The sequence below is a fragment of the Camelus ferus genome, chromosome 4 (assembly GCF_009834535.1).
Source record: "Camelus ferus isolate YT-003-E chromosome 4, BCGSAC_Cfer_1.0, whole genome shotgun sequence".
NCBI classification, from domain to species: Eukaryota; Metazoa; Chordata; class Mammalia; order Artiodactyla; family Camelidae; genus Camelus; species Camelus ferus.
The window spans coordinates 36475553-36497147 of NC_045699.1; the positions used below are offsets into that span (position 1 = coordinate 36475553).

General features: G+C 40.4%; 1 protein-coding gene and 1 pseudogene across 4 annotated transcripts in view; one reads left to right on the forward strand and one right to left on the reverse strand.

Moving 5' to 3' along the window:
* Positions 1-474: 474 nt before the first annotated feature.
* Positions 475-2252, reverse strand: LOC102512273 (annotated as a pseudogene).
* An 11787-nt stretch (positions 2253-14039) lies between these two features.
* The window catches only part of GDA (guanine deaminase), a 91724-nt gene continuing 84168 nt past the window's right edge, over positions 14040-21595 (forward strand). For 3 of the 4 annotated variants that reach the window (XR_004319255.1, XR_004319256.1, XM_032477828.1), the window contains exon 1: positions 14040-14371. Coding sequence is in view for 2 of the 4 variants with exons in the window: in XM_032477828.1 (XP_032333719.1) it covers positions 14249-14371 (123 nt within the window). In the remaining 2 variants the exon portion in view is untranslated. The remainder of the gene's footprint in view (positions 14372-21595) is intronic. The other variant, XM_006194721.2, reaches the window with a different exon arrangement.

Here is a 21595-nt window from a genome sequence, read left to right on the forward strand (position 1 = left end):
AGGTTGCTTCCATGTTTTGGCTATTGTAAATAGTGCTACTATGAACATTGAGGTTCATGTATCTTTTCAAGTTAGAGTTCCCTCCTGATTTACCTGGCCATTTGTTTTTAAACTCCATCGCCTTCAATCATGATTTCTCAAGGTAAACATGTTTACCTTGGTTACCATTTTTTTTTTTTTGCTGTATAGCACAGGGAACTATATTCATCATCTTTTAATAATCTATAATGAAAAATAATATGAAAAGGAATATACATATATATAAAACTGAATCACTATGCTGTACACCAGAAATTAACACAACTGAAAATCAGCCATACTTCAATTTAAAAAAAGAAAGAAAAACCAACAGCAATCTTTCGTTATCCTAGGAGTCTTAATCCAGGCGAAGAATGGCTTCAACATCATAGGAATCATCTGTTGTCTTAAGACGATTAAAACTCAATTTAAAAACACACACACAATTACTATTTATCAGGGACCAATCGGGAGCTGGCACCATACTGATATCACTCTCATCGTGCAGAAACTCAATTCTTCCTGTCGTATTTTCATTTGCCATTCCCTTTGGCTGATCGTACCTGTTTGCAGGAAGCCTGCTTGCTGCAGTTCTTGGACCACAGGTGTTAAGTTGGGGGCAGTCTCTTTGTATTCCAATTTATTCATCTTAATCCAGCTGAATTTACGTTGAAACAGTCTTAGGTATAACTTCTGATCATTGGCTGATAATTGGTAAAACTGAGTTACAATTCCTTTCCCCTGCTCATCAAAGAGCGTTCTGTCATCTTCGTTCTCAAACACAGCATTCAGCACCACCAGGAAACTCTTTAAGGTAGTAAGGATAATTCGGTGGTGCTAGACTTGTTACACCAGGAACATGCCAGACTGACCCCTGCTCCAAAGACATTCTGGGAGTGATTTCATTCTCTAAGCCACTGGCATGTTCCAGAGGACATTCTTGGCTGTGACTCCCATTTCAAAGCATTGGTTGTAGAACTATGAGATTTTGCCTCCCAGTGTGACAGATGTGTTTCAGCTTCTGAAAGGGCAGTCGCTTTGATCTCTTCACAACTGCCTGCCTCACGTATTTCATCACCTTCACCATCTACTCCTGTGAGACTCTCCTGCTTTGCAAGACTGTTTTCTGAAATAGACTGTAATTTACTTCCAAGAGTTATATCTGGTGACAATAACCCGGGGGTGTTATCTGAGAAGGCAGGGGTGAGTGTTGATCTCCCACATTCCCGGGCAGCCTCTTGGTTTTCAGCATCCATTATTTCAGTGTCTTCTACAGTACATTCGGGAGTCCTTGATTCCTTAAGGGAATCACTGGTAAACATGTTTTCCTTTTGAGAACTATTCTCCAGAAGTTGATCCTTGTCCTCCATCTCTGAACAGTTGTCAACCAGGCTCTTAACCACTCTGGCTGAGGAACTCTGTGGACTCTGATTGGTAAATCACTCATTCTCATCTAAAGACCTTTTAGCCTTCATGTATCTTCTGGACAATTTAGATGACAGGCTTCCCAAAGGGACGACTTTGACATTACGATCTCTTGCCTCATCTTGAGTTTTGCTCACCAAGTCACTGTTACTTTTAAAGTGGGGACTGGTCTGCTGTTTTGTGCCCATTTTTGCTGAGTCACTTTGGCCAGGGTTAAATTTATCTTAGATGGTGATGACTTCTCTAGCATTACATCTTCTAAGGCAGTATTGGTTAAATCTACCGTGGAAGACTTTGAACTGAAGCCAGCATGCCCCGGGTTACCTGCAGTGATGTCATCGTCGTCAGCACACATATTTCTTCCAGGTGCTGGTTCAAGTTGTATCTTGGTACCATTTTACTACAAACCGAGCAAGTGAGTTTTGCAGGCAGTACATTGTTAAAAAAACGAAATAATAGAGTTAGATTCATTTTTTATTTTAGTTTTGCTGGTTGATAAACTTCTACGAGGTCCTTTTTTGGAGGATTTCCCTATGGACATCGTGAGTATTAGACAAGCTGGGTGTTTCGAAGGGTAAAGCACAGGATATCACTGGGGAAAGAGAGTGATGGTTTGCTTTTACTTCCGTGCCTTGAAATTTAAAAAAGTGGGATTCTGTTGGACCTCATGTTATTCATTTAGTCGATCTTTTCCTCCTCACCACCTTCTCTCGCTCCAGGCCCCGCCACCTGCCCTGCTCCCCTGACCCCGCGTGCAGGAGACCTGGGTCAGCCTCCCTGTGCTGGCCTCCCTGCACCTTCTGCCGCCTCCACCTTGGTTACCATTTAAGGAGACATAAGAGAGCTCCCTTATTTTCTTCTTATACTAACTGGCTTTCTGGAAATATTCTCCCAAAAAGTGTTAAATTTTGACTATAATAAAACACTACTGTAACTCTATGAATGGGTTACAAAATAGTCATTCTGCATAATGCAGTGCTGCTTTAATGCAAGATTCAAGACTTAAGCCAGGGGAGCCCTGCTTGCTGTGAAGACTGAAGCCAATGCCCAATCCCATTACGTTGGAATCTGAGCTATCACAGGACTGTGTTATCATCAAGTTTCAATCCATGTTTAGCAATCTGGCCTTAGGTGAACCAATCAGTTTCTCTCTTCTACTCCTTGTGGAAACCATTGATATAGTGGGGAGCAGGAAGACCATGAAAAAGAGAGTAAGAGGAGAACAAAGAGAAAGGGCTCAGCAAATAAGGATAAACACTAGTTTGGGGCTGAAACATTTTGCTCAAATAAAAGATCAAGTAGGGTGATGGAAAGAACTTTAGATTAATTGCTAAAGTTCTGAGGCTCTTAGAGAACCAATGTTACGATCTTGGGTATAGCATTTAATGTTCATTTATCTCAGTTCCTTCATCTGTAAAATGTAAAGTACTCCGCTTGCCTTGCCCACCTTCCTGGCTGATTGTGAACCTCAAATTTATATTTCTGAAGACTTTCCATAAAATATACTGTACTCTAGGAAGGCACTTGGTTTTTGTTACGGGTTTGTGAGCATGTATAAATCCTGCCTCAAATCTATTGGGAAAGATGTTGGATATAAAAGTACATAGAACTGAATTAATATTCATAAGAGATGTCAAAAGTACAGAAGCTTCCTGACAATTTTTCCTGGTTGCAGTCCTGGTGCTGCTATTTTGGCGGCGAGGATGTCCCAGTTGACCAGACTCTACTGGAGGAAATGTGGTTTTGGCAAAGAAGGTAGTTGGTCCAGATAATATCAGTCTGTGATATGCAATAACTTGGGTTTCTTGTTGGTTACCTCCCTGTTGAGTGATACTTCTCTGGAACCACAAGATTTTACAGTTTGGGAAAGACAGTGTCAGCTAAAAAAGAGTTCCTGCTCCCCTTGTTTTGTTCTTCTGTGGCAGTATCCACAGTTAGCTGTCCATTGGCAAGACTGACCCTCTTTTCATCCTCTTCTGAATAAATAATTTTTAAATTATTTTTTATTGAAGTATAGTCAGTTTACAGTTAGTTTCAGGTGTACAGCAAAGCAATTCAATTACACGTATACATATATGTGTGTGTGTGTGTGTGTATAAGATTTTTTCCATTGCAGGTCATTATAAGAAATTCGATATAGTTCTCTGTGCTATATAGTAGGTCTTTGTTGGTTATCTATTTTATATCCTCTTTTGAATAAATAAATTTTTGCCCAAGAAAGAATTAAGGTATGGTCCTGGATATGGTCCTTTGAGTTTTCAAATTCAATCAGCAAAAATAATCATATGATCAGATAATAAAAATAGCAGTAATATTTAAGTACTTTCTATAGCTACTGTGCTATTATATGTGTATTATTTCACCTAATTCTAATAGTGAAACTGAGAGGGGGTATTTGTATTTCTGTTTTGAGAAAGCAAGATTTAAGATGAAGCCACATGTACAAGGTTGCATAGTCCTAAGTGGCAGATGCAAGATTCAGATCCAGCTTTATCTCATTTCGAATCCCAGGCCCTTAATCACTTTGTTCTCCTGTCTTCAACTAAGGGCATCCACTCTGAGGAAGGTGTGCTGTATACTGAGGAGGGGAGGATGAATAAAGCAGTATTTCTATGCTTATCAAGTCCCATTTAATGCTTGAATGAGCATTATAAAAGCTATTATAGAGAGGCCCACAAGACTGAAATGAATGATTACTAAAATAGTTTTTCATAGAGATCATAAATTTTTACAATTTGAGGGAAAGTATTCCATTTTTAAGCAATAAAAATGATAACAGAATGTGTGATATATCTTGACTTCAGCCAGGCACCAGACAATATTCCAGACAATATTTCAATGCTATTTAATGCCGTGTTTGTGAGATAGCTAAAATCATCTCCTGAACCATCCAGAGACATCTCATGTTCCACCAGTTGCTCACATCCAATATTTTTGAATATACTGTTCTTCTTAATTGCCTTGAAGTCGAGTGGGTTGATGAATATGGTGAGGGGGAAAAGGGCTTAGGACAGTCACCACTATTTCAAATCCTGGAGGGCTAATATGTGGGTGAATACTAATTTCTTATTTTTTGCTCAAGAAAGTTGAACTAGGACAAGTTGTGTGACTCTTTGAAATGCAACTTTCAGTTCAGTGTAATACACAATATGAGCATTGAAGTTAACATAAGAAATTGCTACTGCTCAAAGAACTGAGTTCTCTGCCCATGAAAATTGATAGTGGACCATCTTCTAAGATTGATATAAAAGTAATGGTTTTATTGGGGACTTTGAGTCAAATTTAAGATCCTTTAGAACTTTAAGATCATTTTCAGCCCCATCATTTTCTAAGACTCCATGATGCTCCTAGTAGCTCAAGGATCACTGGACATTTAAGGTCTTATAGCGGATGATCTTTCCCTAGAAAAAGATTTTTCAACCTCAGCACTACTGACATTTTTGACTAGATAATTTTTGTGGTGGGGGCTGTCCTGTGCATTGCAGGATATTTATCAGCATCTCTAGCCTCTACCCACTAGATGCCAGTAACAAACCCCCCGGTAGTGACAACCAAAAAATATCTCCAGATGTTGCCAAGTATCCCCTAGAGAGCAGATCATTCTTGGTTGAAAATCACTGTTCCAGACCCATTTCTCTGCATATCTGCTCTTCTGAGCTAGTAATTGATAAGAAGTTTCTTAGATATTTATATCTTATGCATATTTTAACCATTGCACTTTGTGTATCTAACAGACATCTGCAATATGCCAGATGCTGCATTAAGCACTGTGGCTACAGTGGTAAAAGAGATAGAGCCAGTCCTCACAGAGTTCTCTGCTGCGTGGATGTGGAGGGGAGATGACCCCAGAACTGTACATGGTTTATCATAGTTAACCTGTGTTTCTGTCTGTTTCCACCATTATCTTGTGAGCTTCCTTAGGGTGACAACCACATCTTTTAAAAATATTTTGGTTCCCAGGGCTTAGCTAAATGCCTGGAATACAGTAGGTGCTCAACAAATGTTTGCTGACTGAATGAATGAGAGGGTAGAGGATTGGGTAAGGGTGGGAAGGGGTAACCTACCCAGCACATTAAACCACCACTACAACAAAATCAACCATATTTAGACTGGAGAGGGAAGAAAATTTATTTAGTTTAGTTTTGTTAGGTCTCATGGAACGTTAATATCATTGCATCTTTCCATAGTTTTATCGTATGTTGTTTTTATGAGCATTGGTCCCTTATCCTAACACTTGTAGGAATATTAAAAAATATGAACCAGGCATGGCTCCCTCTTTCTAGCACTTTACCTTAAGGTTAACAAATAAAGATTTGACCTAGAGAAATAATCAAAGCAGGGCTTTTTGTTGTAGCTCATCTGAATTAGGCATTTTGGTATATTTGGCCTAACTGTAACTTTACTGGATTTCGTTACCAATTTCAAGATGGCAGGAGGGGTAAGTAAGGATTGTGAAGATTAATGGTCAAATTGACATCACAATGCTATATGTTTTAAGTCATTACAATATCTCTCCATTGAAGTAACCACATCAATACATCCCATATCTGGAAATGACTATAATTTACATAAAGTAAGTAGATGGCAAATAGAGAAATTCCTTCTGGCACCAAGTGTTAAATGTCGGAGAGTAAGGAGGAGGGTCTAGCTCAGTGGTAGAGTGCATACTTACCGTGCTTGAGGCCGTGGGTTTAATCCCCAGTACCTCCATTAAAAAAAAAGTTAATTAAATAAATAAATAAGCCTAATTACCACCCCACCCCCAAGTAAATAAAACAAGTAAATAAAAAAAAAATGCTAAATGTCTTTCTTCTAAGTCATAATGGCCGAACCTCAGACCCAGATCTTTGTATTTAGTTTGTAGATAAAAATTAACAAGAGTAGTTCCACCATGCAACTTATTTTTAAAAAGATCCCTTCCACTTATGATTCTTAGTGTGAGGACAAGAACTATTTCATACTTATTTTTATATCCCATACAACGCACAGCATATTATTTTACTTACAACTTTGAGTAAAGAAACCTGTACTCATCACCTCCTCCTAAACATCTGCTGCGTTTGCTACCCAGCATCCATTCACCTTTTTCTGAACACTGTACCTCAGCTTGTCTAGAACACCACGCCTTCCCCACTCTCAGTTCCTGTGCTATAGGTCCCCACCCTCCAACCTTGAGGGGTGGAGCATGAGAGTCTGGTCAAGGCATCACATCTCACATTGCTCCCTACAGTGATAGTTTCAGGACTGGACATTGGTCCAGTTGGGGCAACTAAGGCAAAGAATTGTTGTTGTTGTTTTCCTGGAAATTTGGGGGAAGGTTGCTTGGTTTTTCCCTCACTTAAATTTAAAGAGTATAAAGTCTAAAGTTGCCACCATCTTGTAGCCATAAGGAGAGAGAGAGCAGAGAATCGAGTCTATGTGAAGGAGGTGGGGGTGGAAGGGAGAGAAAGAAAAACTACTGGGTGCTCTAGATACTGACTTAACTTGCAACCAGGCTGTGCCAGCCATTGAAACCATGGAGTTCTTGGTTATGTGCGACAGTAGTTTCACCTTTGGCTTAAAAAGTTTGAGCTGATTTTCTGCCACTTTGATCTCTTAGTCTTTACTTACACATGCCTCAAACTCAAATTACATTTTCTTTGTTTCACAGCATATTATAGTATTATGTACATTATGGCAATTTTAGTGCTCGGAGGGTAGAAAAATGAGAGGTTCTGAATTGGGGTTTTAGGGTATATAATGTAACATTACTTCAGCTAATATTTACTGAGTCCCTGTTGTGCGCTGTTGCACAAAGAATTCTGAAAACACGAACCATACTTACAAAAGCAATTAGAGAAATTGCTTCTCTTAGATGTTTTTTTCTCCCATTAGGGCTAGAATTTTGTTACAAATATAATTAGTGGCTTTTGCATTTCATATGGAAGAGTCTTCCATAAATGGTAAGTTCCTTCATTCATACCTAATATTAAAAATCATCCCTTTAGAAATATGCAGAGGAAAGAATTTTTGACATTTATAGTTTCCCAAATAAGTTTAATTTTATACATTCAAATAATACTATAAGGATTCCTCAGAATTTTTTTCCCTTAAAAACATCATTAACTTATCATTTAACTTGAGTTTCAATTAGTCTTCAATTTCTATATCCAAAGGGGCACTAATTGTATAGCTTCTCTAAGGATGGTAAAATTTGGCTTTCAGCTAGGGTGAAGCCCAAATTTGACATGGCTTCTGGAAACATGGACTTTATAGGCATGTGATAGCTGTTATAGTATATTGAATATCATGTTGTTAGCTAGGGCCAGCATTTTCCCAACTTTGGAACCACTGTCAGCTCATGTTGCCTTGAACTATGCATTCATATCCGTGAGGAAATCCATCTTTCTCTGTGGTCTCAAGAATTAACACCTAAATAGTATTAAGTCAGTCCTCTGGGTCACAGTCATTGATGTGGCATGATGGATATGTGTAAAACAAACTTTTTTAGTTCAAGGCAGAAAAATTAACAACTAGTTCCCCAAAATATGTGCAATCTTATCATTGATTCTCTGCCCTACTTTGGTTTTTATCAACCTAGAGTCCCAGGATACTTAGGAGGATTATTCAAACAAATTCAGAACTATGTTCCTTATTTCTGACATTTCACAAAGACTAACAGAATTTGTCCAACTTGAGATAGACAGCATGGGCTAAATAAAAGGTTAGATCTGCTTTCGTTTCAAATTATCTTTGCTCAGCATGCTAATACTAGACAGTTTGTGTTGATCGGAAGCTTCGATTAGTAATTAATTTGGTTTTTAATGAAAAACAGGGAAATAATTTATTCAACAAAAATTTTTATTGAGCATTTTATCTTGTCTTCTTGATGGATAAAATGTTTTAAAACTTACATTTTAGCAGGATAAAAAAGGAAATGAGTCCTTGAGAGTAAAGAAGTATGGAGCCAATGAAAGTATATGACCTCTCATCTTACAGGTGAAGAAACCAAGGCCAGAGATGTGGAATGACTTTCTCAAGGCATCACTGGCTAGTTGTTGAACTGGAACAGGAACCTATAGATATTGATTCTGTCTAGTGCTTATCCTTTGATATTATATATAGGGTAATATAATTCATGTTAGGGCAGAAATGTGAACAGAGTAACACCAGGTCATCAGTAGTATCTGCTTTGAGTTTGCTGTCCTGGTGGGAATGTGGCATTAGCTAATCTCTGTTAAGGTGCTATGTGATTTTAAGGACCAGCAGTATGAGCGAGCGATGGAGACATCTGCTTACATGGTACTGAAAGCCTTCTAGCCAGGAAAAAATTTCTCCTGCACCAGCCTGGCATAAAACCGGATCCAAGTTGAAGCACAGTCTTCTTGTTTTGACAATTTCCTTTCCTCATTAAAATTCAGGAAAAATATATGCCTTTTTTCCAAATTTCTCCAAATTTAATTGCTGTTCTCCAAAGTAGAGGCAGCTTTTCTCTAGCTTAGTTTTCCCTTCTACAAATTTCTAGGCTGTCTGTTAGCCTTTGTCTTTTCTATGCTTGAACTTTTCTAAGAAAACCCCAAGGGTGCTAATGGTGATGATATATCCTGGTTGTAAGATATGAGTATTTTTTTAAAATACTCAAATCTTTGAAAATTAACATCAATTTTACAAAAGTAATTAAGTAGCTCCTTAAAAATATAGACTTCTTTAAAACAATTTTAAAGAAATCATGTACTTCAGTACTGTTGTATGTGTCACTTCAGCTACAGCCTTACGTGTGTTTTATTATATTCATATTACTTGCAATTTGGTATGTAGTATATATGATAATATACTATTCGCCAATCATGCTAGGGAAATGTTACGGTACTACTATGAAAATGATTAATTCCTACTCCTAAAGGTGACAGAGAGAAAGAAGATTAGTATAAGTTGCATATGGGCAAGACAATATCTGCCTCATATATTGTCCCATCCACAAAGCCTAGCAGAGCACCTATCATAATATAGATTACCAATAAGTATTGGCTGAATGAAAAAACAGAAGAAAATGTGTAGAGGCTAGTACTATACTCTTATAAAAATTGGCTAAATGAGGATTGAGCCATGTCTCTGCTGCCATTAAATGCAGAAGTGAGAAACAGACATAACTACTGCTGTACAGATAGTGATTTGGTGGTGGGAGGGAGCAAGGGTGCTCCTTTGATGGGTATGCAAACGTGTGTTCCCACTTAAGAACTACTAAATCAAGACCATTATGATTTGCTATCTATCAAGGCTTCCTACTCAGAACAACACAGTTTTAAAAGGAATGCATTTATCCCATCTCAGATTTTTGGTGTGTGTGTGTTTTTTCCTAAAACATAAAGAGCTTGTCAGAGTTTCCATGGTGAACATGGGGCACCATGGAAACTGATAGATTTAGCTACACGAAAAGAATAAATAAAATAGGCAGGCATTTATTTCACTGTGCAATGACAACTTCTCTCACGGATAGGAGAGGAAAGTGGCTTCTCATTTAACCTGCCTGCCCTTCACTCTCTGTGCCTCTTGAAAATGTGAGTTATTTTCACGAGATCATTTTACTGACTTATGCTAATTGGATTGTTCATCTCCTCAAGGTCCACTATTCCTCCTTTGGTATCTCTACAAGTTAGATCTGTGTCTCACTGGTAACTGTTGAAAAACCATGTACAATGTGAAAGTTGTAGATGACAACCCGCAATGCAGTGACCAAGCGAGTCATGGCAAAATTGAATGGAAAATTCTTCACAGTCTACTGTGATGAGACAATGAGTGAGAATAACTGGAGTCAAAACCCAGGTCGAACCTGTACTAACTGTGTAGGGAAGCCAGTCACTCTGAACCTCAGTTCCCCAGCTCTGAAATGGTTAAAATATGTCCTCTTCCTATTCTATAGGGTTGCTGTGAGGTTCAAAATGAAATAGTAAAAGAGAAAGCTTCTTTAAACAGTCAAGTTCAATCTAGCAGGGGAGACTGACTAACTGCAGGTATAGTTACATTAATAAGGTGATCAGAATGTCAAAACTGATCAAGCTGTCATCCTGTTCTTTGCTTCAGGCAATTAGATGTTCAGTTTATACTGATCCCACCCAGTTGCTGGTGAGTTTCGAGACCACTTGCCTCCAGCTAAAGTAGGGAGAAATGTGATCTTAAAAAATGAAGCTTTTCAGTTTTTCTGTATGTTTGAAAATTTCTATAATAAAATGTTGGAAAACTAAATAAATGAAATAAAACTTTAAGTCTAGTCTCAATGAATTGCTCACCATTAGCACATACCTAGTATGGCCTCTTATTTTTTTTAATCACTAAAATATAGACGATAGAGCCATCTCTTGAAATTCAACATCTATATGTCTGTTGAACAGCTACTATTGGTCAGGCAGTGTGTTAAGGGGATACAGAGAAAGAAGGGAGGGAAGATGTGGTCCTTAAGGAAACAGCAATCTGCTCAGGGAGACAGACTGATAAATGAATACGTGTAACACCCCACAAGCTCAGAGGAGGAGCACTTAACACCTGAGAGAGAGGAGGTGTAAAGGTTTCCTGGGGGTGGGGTGGGGATGGGCAATTAAGCTGAGGGATTTAGCCAGGGGGAGTGGGCAGTAAAATGAGGCAGGCACAGTGTAAGGTGACATAAGGGCGATGCAGGCAGAGATTGTGAGCAAATGTGGGATACTGGAAGGAGAAGAGCCTGAAGAAGCAGCCAGGGCTTCAGGAAGCATCCATACCATGGAGAGTCTCTCTTCTTCCATTGGAAGTGATACATAAGGATAGGGTGCTGAAAGTGCATACCACTGTTGGATTTCCTTTTGAGAAATTGAGTTGGTAAGTGTTGGAAGGAGCCATTACTGGCAGGAAACAGTGATCATAGACAGTTTTGGTGTGAAATGCACATTGAATAATAATCTCTAAAGCTCTTTCCGTTTTAATATTGCATGAATTTAAACATGGGCTTTAGAAAGAGCTGAAGAATAGGAACTGCTATTTTCTTGAGACTTTGGAGGCACAGTAAGCACTGTTTGTCACATACTTTGCTCTGGTCAGAATAACTATTTTAAACCAGAGAATGGCTTACAGAGTGCTTGGGCTATGTTTCAAAAATATAAAAGCTCTGCACTCCTTTCTTCCTCCAAACCTCAGCAGCCCTGAGAACATTTCCCTAGAGGTAACCAGGAAGGGAGCCAAAGTTTCAGGAGGACCAGCAATTTAAAGGAGTCTGAGGGTGGAGAATGGGTGAGACTAGTTGGGAAACCAAGACTTCCTGATGTGTGGGCTAAGCTGAGGGTATTGGATCCTGAGCAAGGTGCCTACACCTGGGCTGAGAATGGAAGGGAAACTGTGCCCTCTTGGAAGAACTAACACTTCCCTGAGAAGCACTAATGCCATGTCACCCAGAGGCCCACAGTCATATCTTCTGTTTAAGAAGGTTAACTTTATTCAAAGCTACACAATGATTAGTCATTCCATAAGCCACACATAACAACTTCAGTAAACATTAAAACACAATTCCCCAGCAATTCCATTACCTCAACAGAACAATGGCCATTGTTGATATACCTTTTAATTCTAGCCCTTACACCTATAGGCTTTTCATGGTGGTAACCATAGCATAAATGCCATTTAAAAAAACACTTTATTATATGTAATTCCAATATTGCTACATATACCTGCTATTGTTTTTAATAACAATAATATTCTAGTAAGCGGATAGATTTTAACTCACTAAACAAGGTTAAATTGTTGGACATTTATGTGACTTCCATTAAAAAAAAAATTAACTGTACCTATACCAGTACATATTTTAGAAACATTTAATTGACAGCTCTTTTACAATAAGCACCAGACATTTTCTTCACTTTTCTTTCTGAGGTTTGTGTGTGTATAAACCTAGAGGATGTCTTCAGTGTGCTGGCTGCAAGGAGGGAATGTGGTCTGCAGAACCAGGAGAAAATGAGAAAGGTCTGACATCTCCCAGAGGCAAGTAGCAATGCTCTCAGCTTCAGGGCCTCCTAGTCTGAGTTCTTGTCAGGGTGACGACCAGCTTGGTGTTCTAGGGACTGAGGAGTTTCCTGCATCTCAAGACTTTCAGTGGTAAAGCAACAAAGTCCCCCATATACTGGGGTGGGTTGGTCACTCTAGGCCTTGGTCTGTGGGGAGGGGAAGGAATTGAGGAGATGAATCATTTAAGCCACTCCTGTGTCATAAAAGCAGCAGAGAAATCAGAAAGCCTGCTCATGCACAGCAATGTGAAACTCTTATCCTTTATGTAGGAACCAAATTAGATATTTATCTCAAGTTATTGCTGTGCTTCCAAAAAAACCATTAATTAATTTTTTCATTTATTCAGTAAATATGTATGAAAGATCAGGCACTGTTTTAGGCATAAGACCTCTGTTCTTGCTTCCATTACTGTGTGTGTGTGTGTGTGTGTGTGTGTCTGTGTCTGTGTGTGTATTGGGGGAAAGGAAGCAGAAATAAATGAAAAAGCATAAAATATATGAGGATGGATACAATAAATGCAGTGACAAAAATAAGAAATTAATGCAATAGAAACTGCTGGGGGTGGAGATGTGCTACCAACTTGGTGTTGGAGGGAGGTTACTCCAAAGAGCTGATGTTTAAGATAAGCCAGTGATGAGAAGGGCTGGTCATGTGAGTATCTACAGGAGGCATTAGTGGCAGAAGGAGCAGCATGTGCAAAAGCCCTGAGTGGAAACCAGTTGTTCTTCCTCGGGGAACTTAATAAAGGACTTTGTACTGTCGGGACAGAATGCTGACCTAGAATCAGCCTTAGTAACCACCCAGTTCAAGTTCCATCTTCACAAACAAGGATGATAAGAATGCTGAGGTCCACTTGCATTGACTATAGCCTCTTGATCCCTAATCCAGTACTCTTTCCACCAAGCCATGCCACACTGCCATTTCTAGCTACTTGGCTTGAGTACTTAATTTTCTCCTTCTGTACAACTGGGAGTAAATCAAAGAGATTCATTTATTTTGGATTTGAGAAAAATTGGAGTTGGAATTGTTTGTGGATGTGCACAAAGGCCAAAACATTGGCCTCAAGGTGAAGAGAGGAACGTTGAGGTCCGGATGAACCTTCAGTGGTGGCCTCCCATAAAGATACGCTTCCAGAGCATAAGGTTAGGACAAATTCTGCAGCCCACCGAAACTGAAAATGAAACGAGTCTGTAAGGTAGGCAGCCCTAACATACCTGTCACTGGCATAGAACTTGTTTGTGCCAGTTCAGACCTTGTGGGTGACAGAGGTTGAAAGGTCCAGGGTTTGGCCACAAATAGCTCTACAAGTTTAAAGGGTTGAGAAAGCAGGTCACGCAACTCTGGGTGTGCCAACTAAAAAAGGTTGAGGATGTTGGGAGCCAGGGACAAAAGCAAATTTAGTGACCAGTTGAAAGGTACAGGGCTGAAATCCTGAATCCTCGCTCTTCATCTCCCGCCCCCTGGGTGGGTGACAGCCACCACGGATTAAAAGAACTGCAACGTGAACGGCGATTTTGGAAACTCAAAGAGTTAACGTATCAAAAACTAAAGCAGGGGAGGAGAGAAAGACCGGCGCCAACCTACGGGAGAAAAATCCTATTGGCATCGAGGAGGCAGGGAGCCAGCCCCTGGGCGCGGCCTGCAGGGGGCAGGCAATCCTGCCGGGAAGCGGGGGCAGGACAAGGCCGGCGGAGTCCGTGCCGGCTCCGCAGCTACCCGCAGCCGCAGGGAGTCCTTGCCGCGCCTCCGCCGGCTGCACCCTCTTTGGCCCGCGGACTCCGTGTTGCGCTCCACCGCTGACATGTGTGCCGCCCAGATGCCGCCCCTGGCGCACATCTTCCGAGGGACATTCGTCCACTCCACCTGGACCTGCCCCATGGAGGTGCTGCGGGATCACCTCCTCGGTGTGAGCGACAGCGGCAAAGTAAGCGGGCGCGGGGTCTGGCGCACCTCGACGGGCGGGCGGACAGGTGGAAGGAATCTCGCGCTGTGCGCTGCGAAGTCAGGAGTTCGCTCGGTGCCGAGCCGGCGCCGAGGCTCCGGAGTTGAACTGGAGTGTCTGGTTCTTGGGGAACCTCGGCAGAGCCCTGGCGCTGGGTTTGTGGGCTGGACTGGGAGTAAAGAGTTCCCGAAGCTGGGAGCCGTGGAGTACTCCTACCTCCGATTGGTTCGACAGCCGTCCAGGCTGCGGTGGAAGAGGAGCGAGGCTGTGCCCTCGCGAATCTAAAGAGATCATCAATAAATTAGCACTTCGTTTCGTTCATTTCTGTGTCTCAGGCGCCTGGCACAGTGCCTAGCACAGCCTAGGCTCTCTGTAAATTTGATTGAATTTACTGTGACGATAAAACAGAAGGGTCACTTGATCAGCGTTGTTTAGCCCTTTCAGTACATTAGAATAAGCAAAGAACTGATTTCATTCACCTGATCATTCAGCAGACGAGTTACTAATAATTCAGCCTAGACAACTTGTAATATTAGAAAGAATAGTCGGAGAGAAATTACCCTCCTCCCCCCCCATAGCCATTTGCATCAAAGCAAACAGTTCCGTTTTAAGGTTCAAAATGAGTTCTATGAGTATATCTTCCACACATCTGTTTCCAAAATCAGGATTTCTACAGACGACATAGATAACTTGACTGTTCTGTACACACCAATGGTATTGGCAGTGGCCTGGCCAGTTTAAGTGAAAGCCATTGCATTTTTAGAAGAAAAAATAAAAATAGTGATGGGATATTTTTTAGCTTTTCCCCAACTACCGGTTTGGCTAGCAAAAGTATATATATTTGTGACTTGTCAGCTTGAAGACGCTATTCCTGACTAAAGATGCTTCTGAGCTGATGACAATTTTGAATCGTGACTCTTACATTTGGGGATAACTAAACCTTGTTTTCTTATGGTGCTTAAAAATCTATACTCTCTGTACATATTCAGGAAGCCTGCTGTTGTGTTTCCAAGGCGATGAAACTCTCAGAGCTCCCCCAAATGGGGAGACTCCAAGAAATCCTGAGACTGATGAATTGTTGCCTTGGGTTCTTGACTCTCTAGTTTCAGGGAGCCCTTAGGCTTGGGGCAAGTCCCAAGAAGCAAAGGAACAGAGACTGCTAAACTGAGGAAAGATCAGAGGTATTTGCTTAATCACAAGGGGATGTTCAACTCTTAGGTTTCTGTTTAAAATATAAATTTCCATATCCAGAATTTAAACTGATAGAATAGCAGTCAGGAGAACTGGCTTGGGGACTGGCTTTCACCAGTGGAGAAGAGGAAGAAAAAGAAGTAATTCATCTAAAAATTTACCATTTATGGGGGTTGTCCAGAAGAACTGTCCTGAACATGCAATTAGTAGTTGAGTCAGGGAGTCTATTCGTAACTAAGGAGCATACTAAAGTTATACATTTAGAAAAATGCCGTTCCCCCACAAGATAAAATTAGTGAGGAATTGGATACAAAGGTGAGTTAATCAAGTGGATTCGATTTACAGCATAAAATGCCCTAATCTGTGAATGGTAACTATTTATTGCTATGTGCAAGGCAGTTGATTCCTGACTGTGTGTAAAGGTTGGATGTCATATATATTTCAAGGCTTGATTTCCCCCATTTTGAAAGTAGAAATGCCTCCCCTTTAGAATTGCTGGGATAAATAAGCTATTTATTAAAAAAATTTCAAGGTTCTTACAAAAAATTATATTCCCATGAAGTAAATAAATATGCAGAATCATCTTGATCTTTACATTTTTACTGAGTTCCCAAAGCTGTTCTCAAACCTTAGGATGAATCAGAAACATCTGGGGTGCTTGTTAAAATGCCAGTTCCTGGACGTCATCCTCAGAGAATCCGACTCTATAGGCCTGGAGAGGGTGCCAGGAAGTGGCATTCCAACAAAGGCCCCTGGAGATTAGGACACAGGTAGTGTGTGGATTACATTTTGGGTAACCTCAGTCCACAAGTTGTGTGATGGAACATGTTGTATGGGGTCTTGGGTGCTCAGTTCTCGATTACAAGCCCTGGACTAGTGCAGCATCTCAGAGAGAAGGAACATGACTTCCTCTGTCCTCCCTCTCCCTTCTAGACCTCATCTTTCATTTCATGTAACTTCAGTTAGGCTCAGAGAATGGTGATGACTAACTACTTTTAATTCATTAATTAAAGCTCACTCAAAATTAGGTTAATTTTAAAGATTCTTTAATCAATATTTTAGTATTGGGCATTTTGAATTCAGAGTTAATTTTTCTATGCAAGTGGAATGTAGCTTTTTGAAAGAAAAACTCCAGCACGTATAATTCATTTGCAGATAGGTAATTAATCTTGAGACACTGTGTGCTCAGATATTACTAAATTACCCGATTCTTCCCACATGCAACAAGGTCAGGTTGACTTTAAAGATACATAAAGATGTCTTGGGTCTTTTATACACACTTACCTGGAAGCAAGATCGAGGAAGAGAATCATTTTTGTGGTAGTGCCCTGGGGTAGCAGAAGTAAGTCCTATAGAGAAATAGAGACCTGAGTTCAAGTCAGGTATCCACTGCTTACCTACTCTTAAGTCCATGGGTGAGACACTTAACTTCTCTGAGCCTCAGTCTCCTCATTTGTAGAATCAGATTTACTTTTGCTAAGTTATTAAATAATGTATGAAAATGCCTGTCACTTAGTGGATGCCTACATACAATGTTCATTTTGTCCCCTTCCTTCCTCTGTACTTAGCAAATCCTTAACCTCTTGCTCACGGTAGCATTTTTGCATTTTTTTACATGGTGGCCAACAGGTGAAGGAAGCCATGCCCGGGGATGAACCATGTGGGAAGAGGGGGAGGTCACTGGACCTCTGGTATGCAGTCTCACTGCTTATGCCACTGACCCACTGTGACACAAAGATGCAGCTGGTAAGAAAGATCTAAAGAGCATTTGCTGCCAGGTTCACTAGCACATTGTTTTCAGTCTCTCTTTTAGTCTTTAGTGTGATTATTTCCTCTTAAAGAAGGGGAAGTTGAGACTTGAGAAATCATGCATCCAGAGATGGGTTTTCTGAATTAACATGGCCAAAGGCCATATTCTCTTTACTAGAGCAAACCACGTCCCTGAGGCACAATCCATGACCTCAATGAACTTGCACTTAGACTTATACCTGTAATAAAAGTGAATAGATTCCTGAGCCAAAGACTGGGCTCATTGCTGGAGATAACACTGATGAATGAAATGTGCAAACTCTGCCCTGCCCTTATGAGATAGATCATCTAGTGATTAACAGAATCTGCTATGACCTGTCAGAACTTGAGCTACTCTGGGGGTGGAGAGAAGGCTTTCCTGAGTGTGAAGTGACATTTAAATTGTGATCTGAAGGATGGGTAGAGTTGAATAGGTAAGGCAGGCAGGATTGGAGATGGGGAAGAGCCTTCTAAGTAGAGGGAACAGCCTGAGCAAAGCTCTGGGTAGGAAGGAATGATAGCATCAGGTGGTTAGAATCCAAAGTTCTAGGCAAAGGATAACACAAGGTAAGGCTGGAGAGGTGGTCAGGGCAAGATCTTGGGGGGCATAGGGAGCTGGGAGAGGCCTTATGCCATGACCAAATTTTGCATTTTTAAAAGATCATTCTAGCTTTAGGATAAAAAATGCATTGGAGAGGAGTTGAGTGTAAGTAAGGAGATCAGATGGAATCCTTTTGCAGTAGTTTAGGTGAAATGGGTGTGGTTTTAGAAGAGAGAGGCAGTGTAGTTTATCCATTAAGAAATGAACTCTTAAAAGTGCCTCTATCACTTACTACCTATGTGAATTTGAGCAAGTTACTTAATTCTATTTCCAAATTTTCTCATGTGTGAAATGATGGCAGTAGTCTACTTCATAGGGTTGTTAAAATGAATAAATGAATTAATAATTTTAAATTACACAGAATAATGCCTTCCATGTAGCACGTGCCCAGTAAACATCAGCAGTTATTATCAGCAATGGATATGGAAGGAGGTGGACAGAATTGGTAACTATTTAAATCAAATCAACTGGATTTGATAATAGGATTAGAAAGATGTTTGTGAATGTATTAAATAGTATGATGGGATACAAATTGGTTGGTAATAGGAAAAACTTGATGAAAGAAGCCAAAGTTGAACTAGACATTAAAGAACACATAGGATTTGAACATGCAGAAAAGGGTTAAATAGCTTTGGTGAATGGAATGAGTCAATGTTCTTTAATTTCCAAAACTATTAGGAAGAGCAAGAGTTGTATTTTCCCTGAGACTGCATCATCATCATCTTGCTTTGCCAGGAGTTCTCATAGTCTGAATCACAAATCTCAGTGTTTCTGTTATCATCTTTTCCTTCTTGGGTAGGTGAAGACCTTTCTTCCTTCAAGCTTAGGGACTCAGAATATTCTATAATGTTGAAGAGGAATTTAGGCTAAGATATCCCTTCTGAGGCTGCTGAATCAGAGCTCCACTTTCATCAGAAACATGTGTTCATGCCCAAGTATCACATTATCATCTTGTGAAGTCCCATTTTCTGGAAGGCATATTGCTTTGTTCAGAATGCTTGTGGCAGACACTGTAGGTTACCCACTCAATAGCCATTACCACTTCTTCCTTATTAACTGACGCTTTTTGAATTTGATCAGCCTGTAACATACTTGGCTCATGGATACATCATAGTGTAAGCCAGTTGTGGTAATCATAATCCCATTTAGATACTAATTTTTCCAGCTTACTGGTAGCTAAGGGTGGCCAGTGATGACATTCTGTTATGCAGAAAGTCAGCTCAGAGGCCTCTGGAAAATGTTTTTCTCCCTAATTGGTAGACACAGATGCAGGAAGCGAAGTCTTCCTTTTTTGGATGCTTTCATGTAAGGACTGGAGCTGCTGCCACCACTGTTTGAGACTATGAGAAAAAAATTAAGAGGATTTCAGAGGCACTAACCTAGTCCTTCTTTGACCCTCATTGAATGCATATATGAATAGCATCATTGAATAGTTAACGATTCCTGGAACTGCCTACTACTTTGACTTCTTTTGCAAAATAATGAAATGTCTCTTATTGTCTGCACCTCTGTCAGTTGCAGCCCAAAGCACCTCTAACAATCACACTGCTTTTTCAAGGAATCATATTATTTTTCAAAGGACTGCTAGCTGCCCTCTCCTTTTCCATTTTCTATCTTCTCCTTATTGGCCCAAAATATCAGTGTCTTTTCAGGCACCCATGTCAGTAGTCAGGCCCAGCCAGTTGAGCTCTGGGATGTCTTTGTGTACACCGCTTTCCATTTTCATTGGCGCTGTCCAGCTTTCCACTGTCTTTTGCCTGCAATGTTACAGGAACCTCCTAACTGTTTTCTCTCCCCCATTCTAATATCTTCTCCACATGACTGACAATTCCTTTCTTGCAGCATGGGTAGGATTATGTATCTTCTCTTTTGCAACCACCTATGGCTCTCTATTGCAGCTAAGATCCAGTTGCCCCTAGAAGAAATTTTAGGCATGACGTTTGGCCCCAACCTGCTTTTATAATACTTCCTCCTTCTCCATCCTTCTCTCTGGCAAATGGGAGTAGGATTACCATGACTGGTTTATACCATGAGGTACCCACGATCTGAGGGATGTCTATCCATGCCAATTTCTCACTGTTTCCCAGCACATCATATCTTTTATGCCTCCATTTTTTTTTTTTTTTTTTGGTGCCAATTTCTCAGCCTGGAATAGTCTTCCTTTTTGTAATCCCTTTTCCATTCCACCTCTGTCAGAATGAAATCTTGCTCTTCCTCCAAGGCCCAATCTGATACCCCCTTCTTTCCAAAGGCTTCCCTGGCCACCATCCTCCAGTTGAAATGAATTACTCTTTTTGTCTTCCATTAAAATTTTGTATATATATATTCAAACCAGTGTTTTCCTGGTGGTTAAAAGCATGTCTTCTGGAGTCAGGCTAGGTGGATTCAAATCCCAACTCTGCCACTTACTTGGATAGATTTCCTAACATATTTGAGCCTTGGCACCCTCATTTATAAAATATGGACAACACTGGCACCTTGAAGGAGTGGTGAGGCAGATGAGATAATGTGTGTAAAGCACCTGGCACATAGTAATTGCTCAATAAATATTGGCCATTGTTACTATTTTTCTTTTGCTAAAGTAATTATTTAGCTTTATAGAATGTTCTCACTCACTTACTGATTTAAAGATCTTTGACGAGAGGGAGGTGAAATGGAGAGAAGGTAACATTTATTAAGTCATAATTTGTGTCAGACACTGCCAGATTCTTTGTCCATCAACAGTCCTGAGATGAGACATCATCATTATCATTGTCTTCTTCACTGTTCCTACTTTACAAATGAGAAAATGGAGGCTCAGAGAGTTAACTGACTTGGCTGTAGTCACAGCGAATAAGTGGCAAAGCCAAGACTCACACCAAAGCCTGTCTAATTTCCAAGGTCCGAGCTGCCTTCCCTCATGAGGAGGGCTCACACTCTATTGTCTTTAAGGCTCTTCAACATAGTCTTATTGTTTTAACACAAAGTAGGTGGTCAGAAAAGTGAATGTGATGTGTAATACAGAGACATTTGTATGTGATAACTACAAAAAAAAAAAAAAAAAAAAGAGAGACGCTTCTAACCCCAGAGATTTAAAAAAAAAAAAAAGATTTGACTTATTCTTTGAGGCCTTGTCTGGGCATGAGTGGAGTTTGCCACTCCTCTGGTTGTGTAAAGTTGTCGATTAAATCCTAGAACTTCTTGGCAGTCCTGACTGATGTGGTGCTGTGGCTGTGAGGCAGCATAGGTGTATCTGACACATGGCTGAGTTCCTGGGAGATTCTGACAGGTGCAGAAGTGGTGGGCAGGATCTCCTCTGGGCCTGGACATGCCCCTTGACTTACCAGGCATTGATCTGATTATTTAGGGATAAAGACCATGTGGACTTACCTCCCCTGCAAGAAGAGAAATCCAATTGGCCATGTATTTACAACCACCCTTTCTGTAGGAAGGATTTAAGGCATCTCCACAGGGCACAGGCAAGTCGTGATGCTTTTATACATTTATGAGAGAAGAGTCAGTCATTGCCATAAAACAAAGCTAGGAATTAGATTTAAAGTGCATTGTGAGATGACATACACTCTTATTGGCTTCTAACTTTCCTAGGATACATGCTACCTAGTTGACAATATCTGTACTAAAAGCAG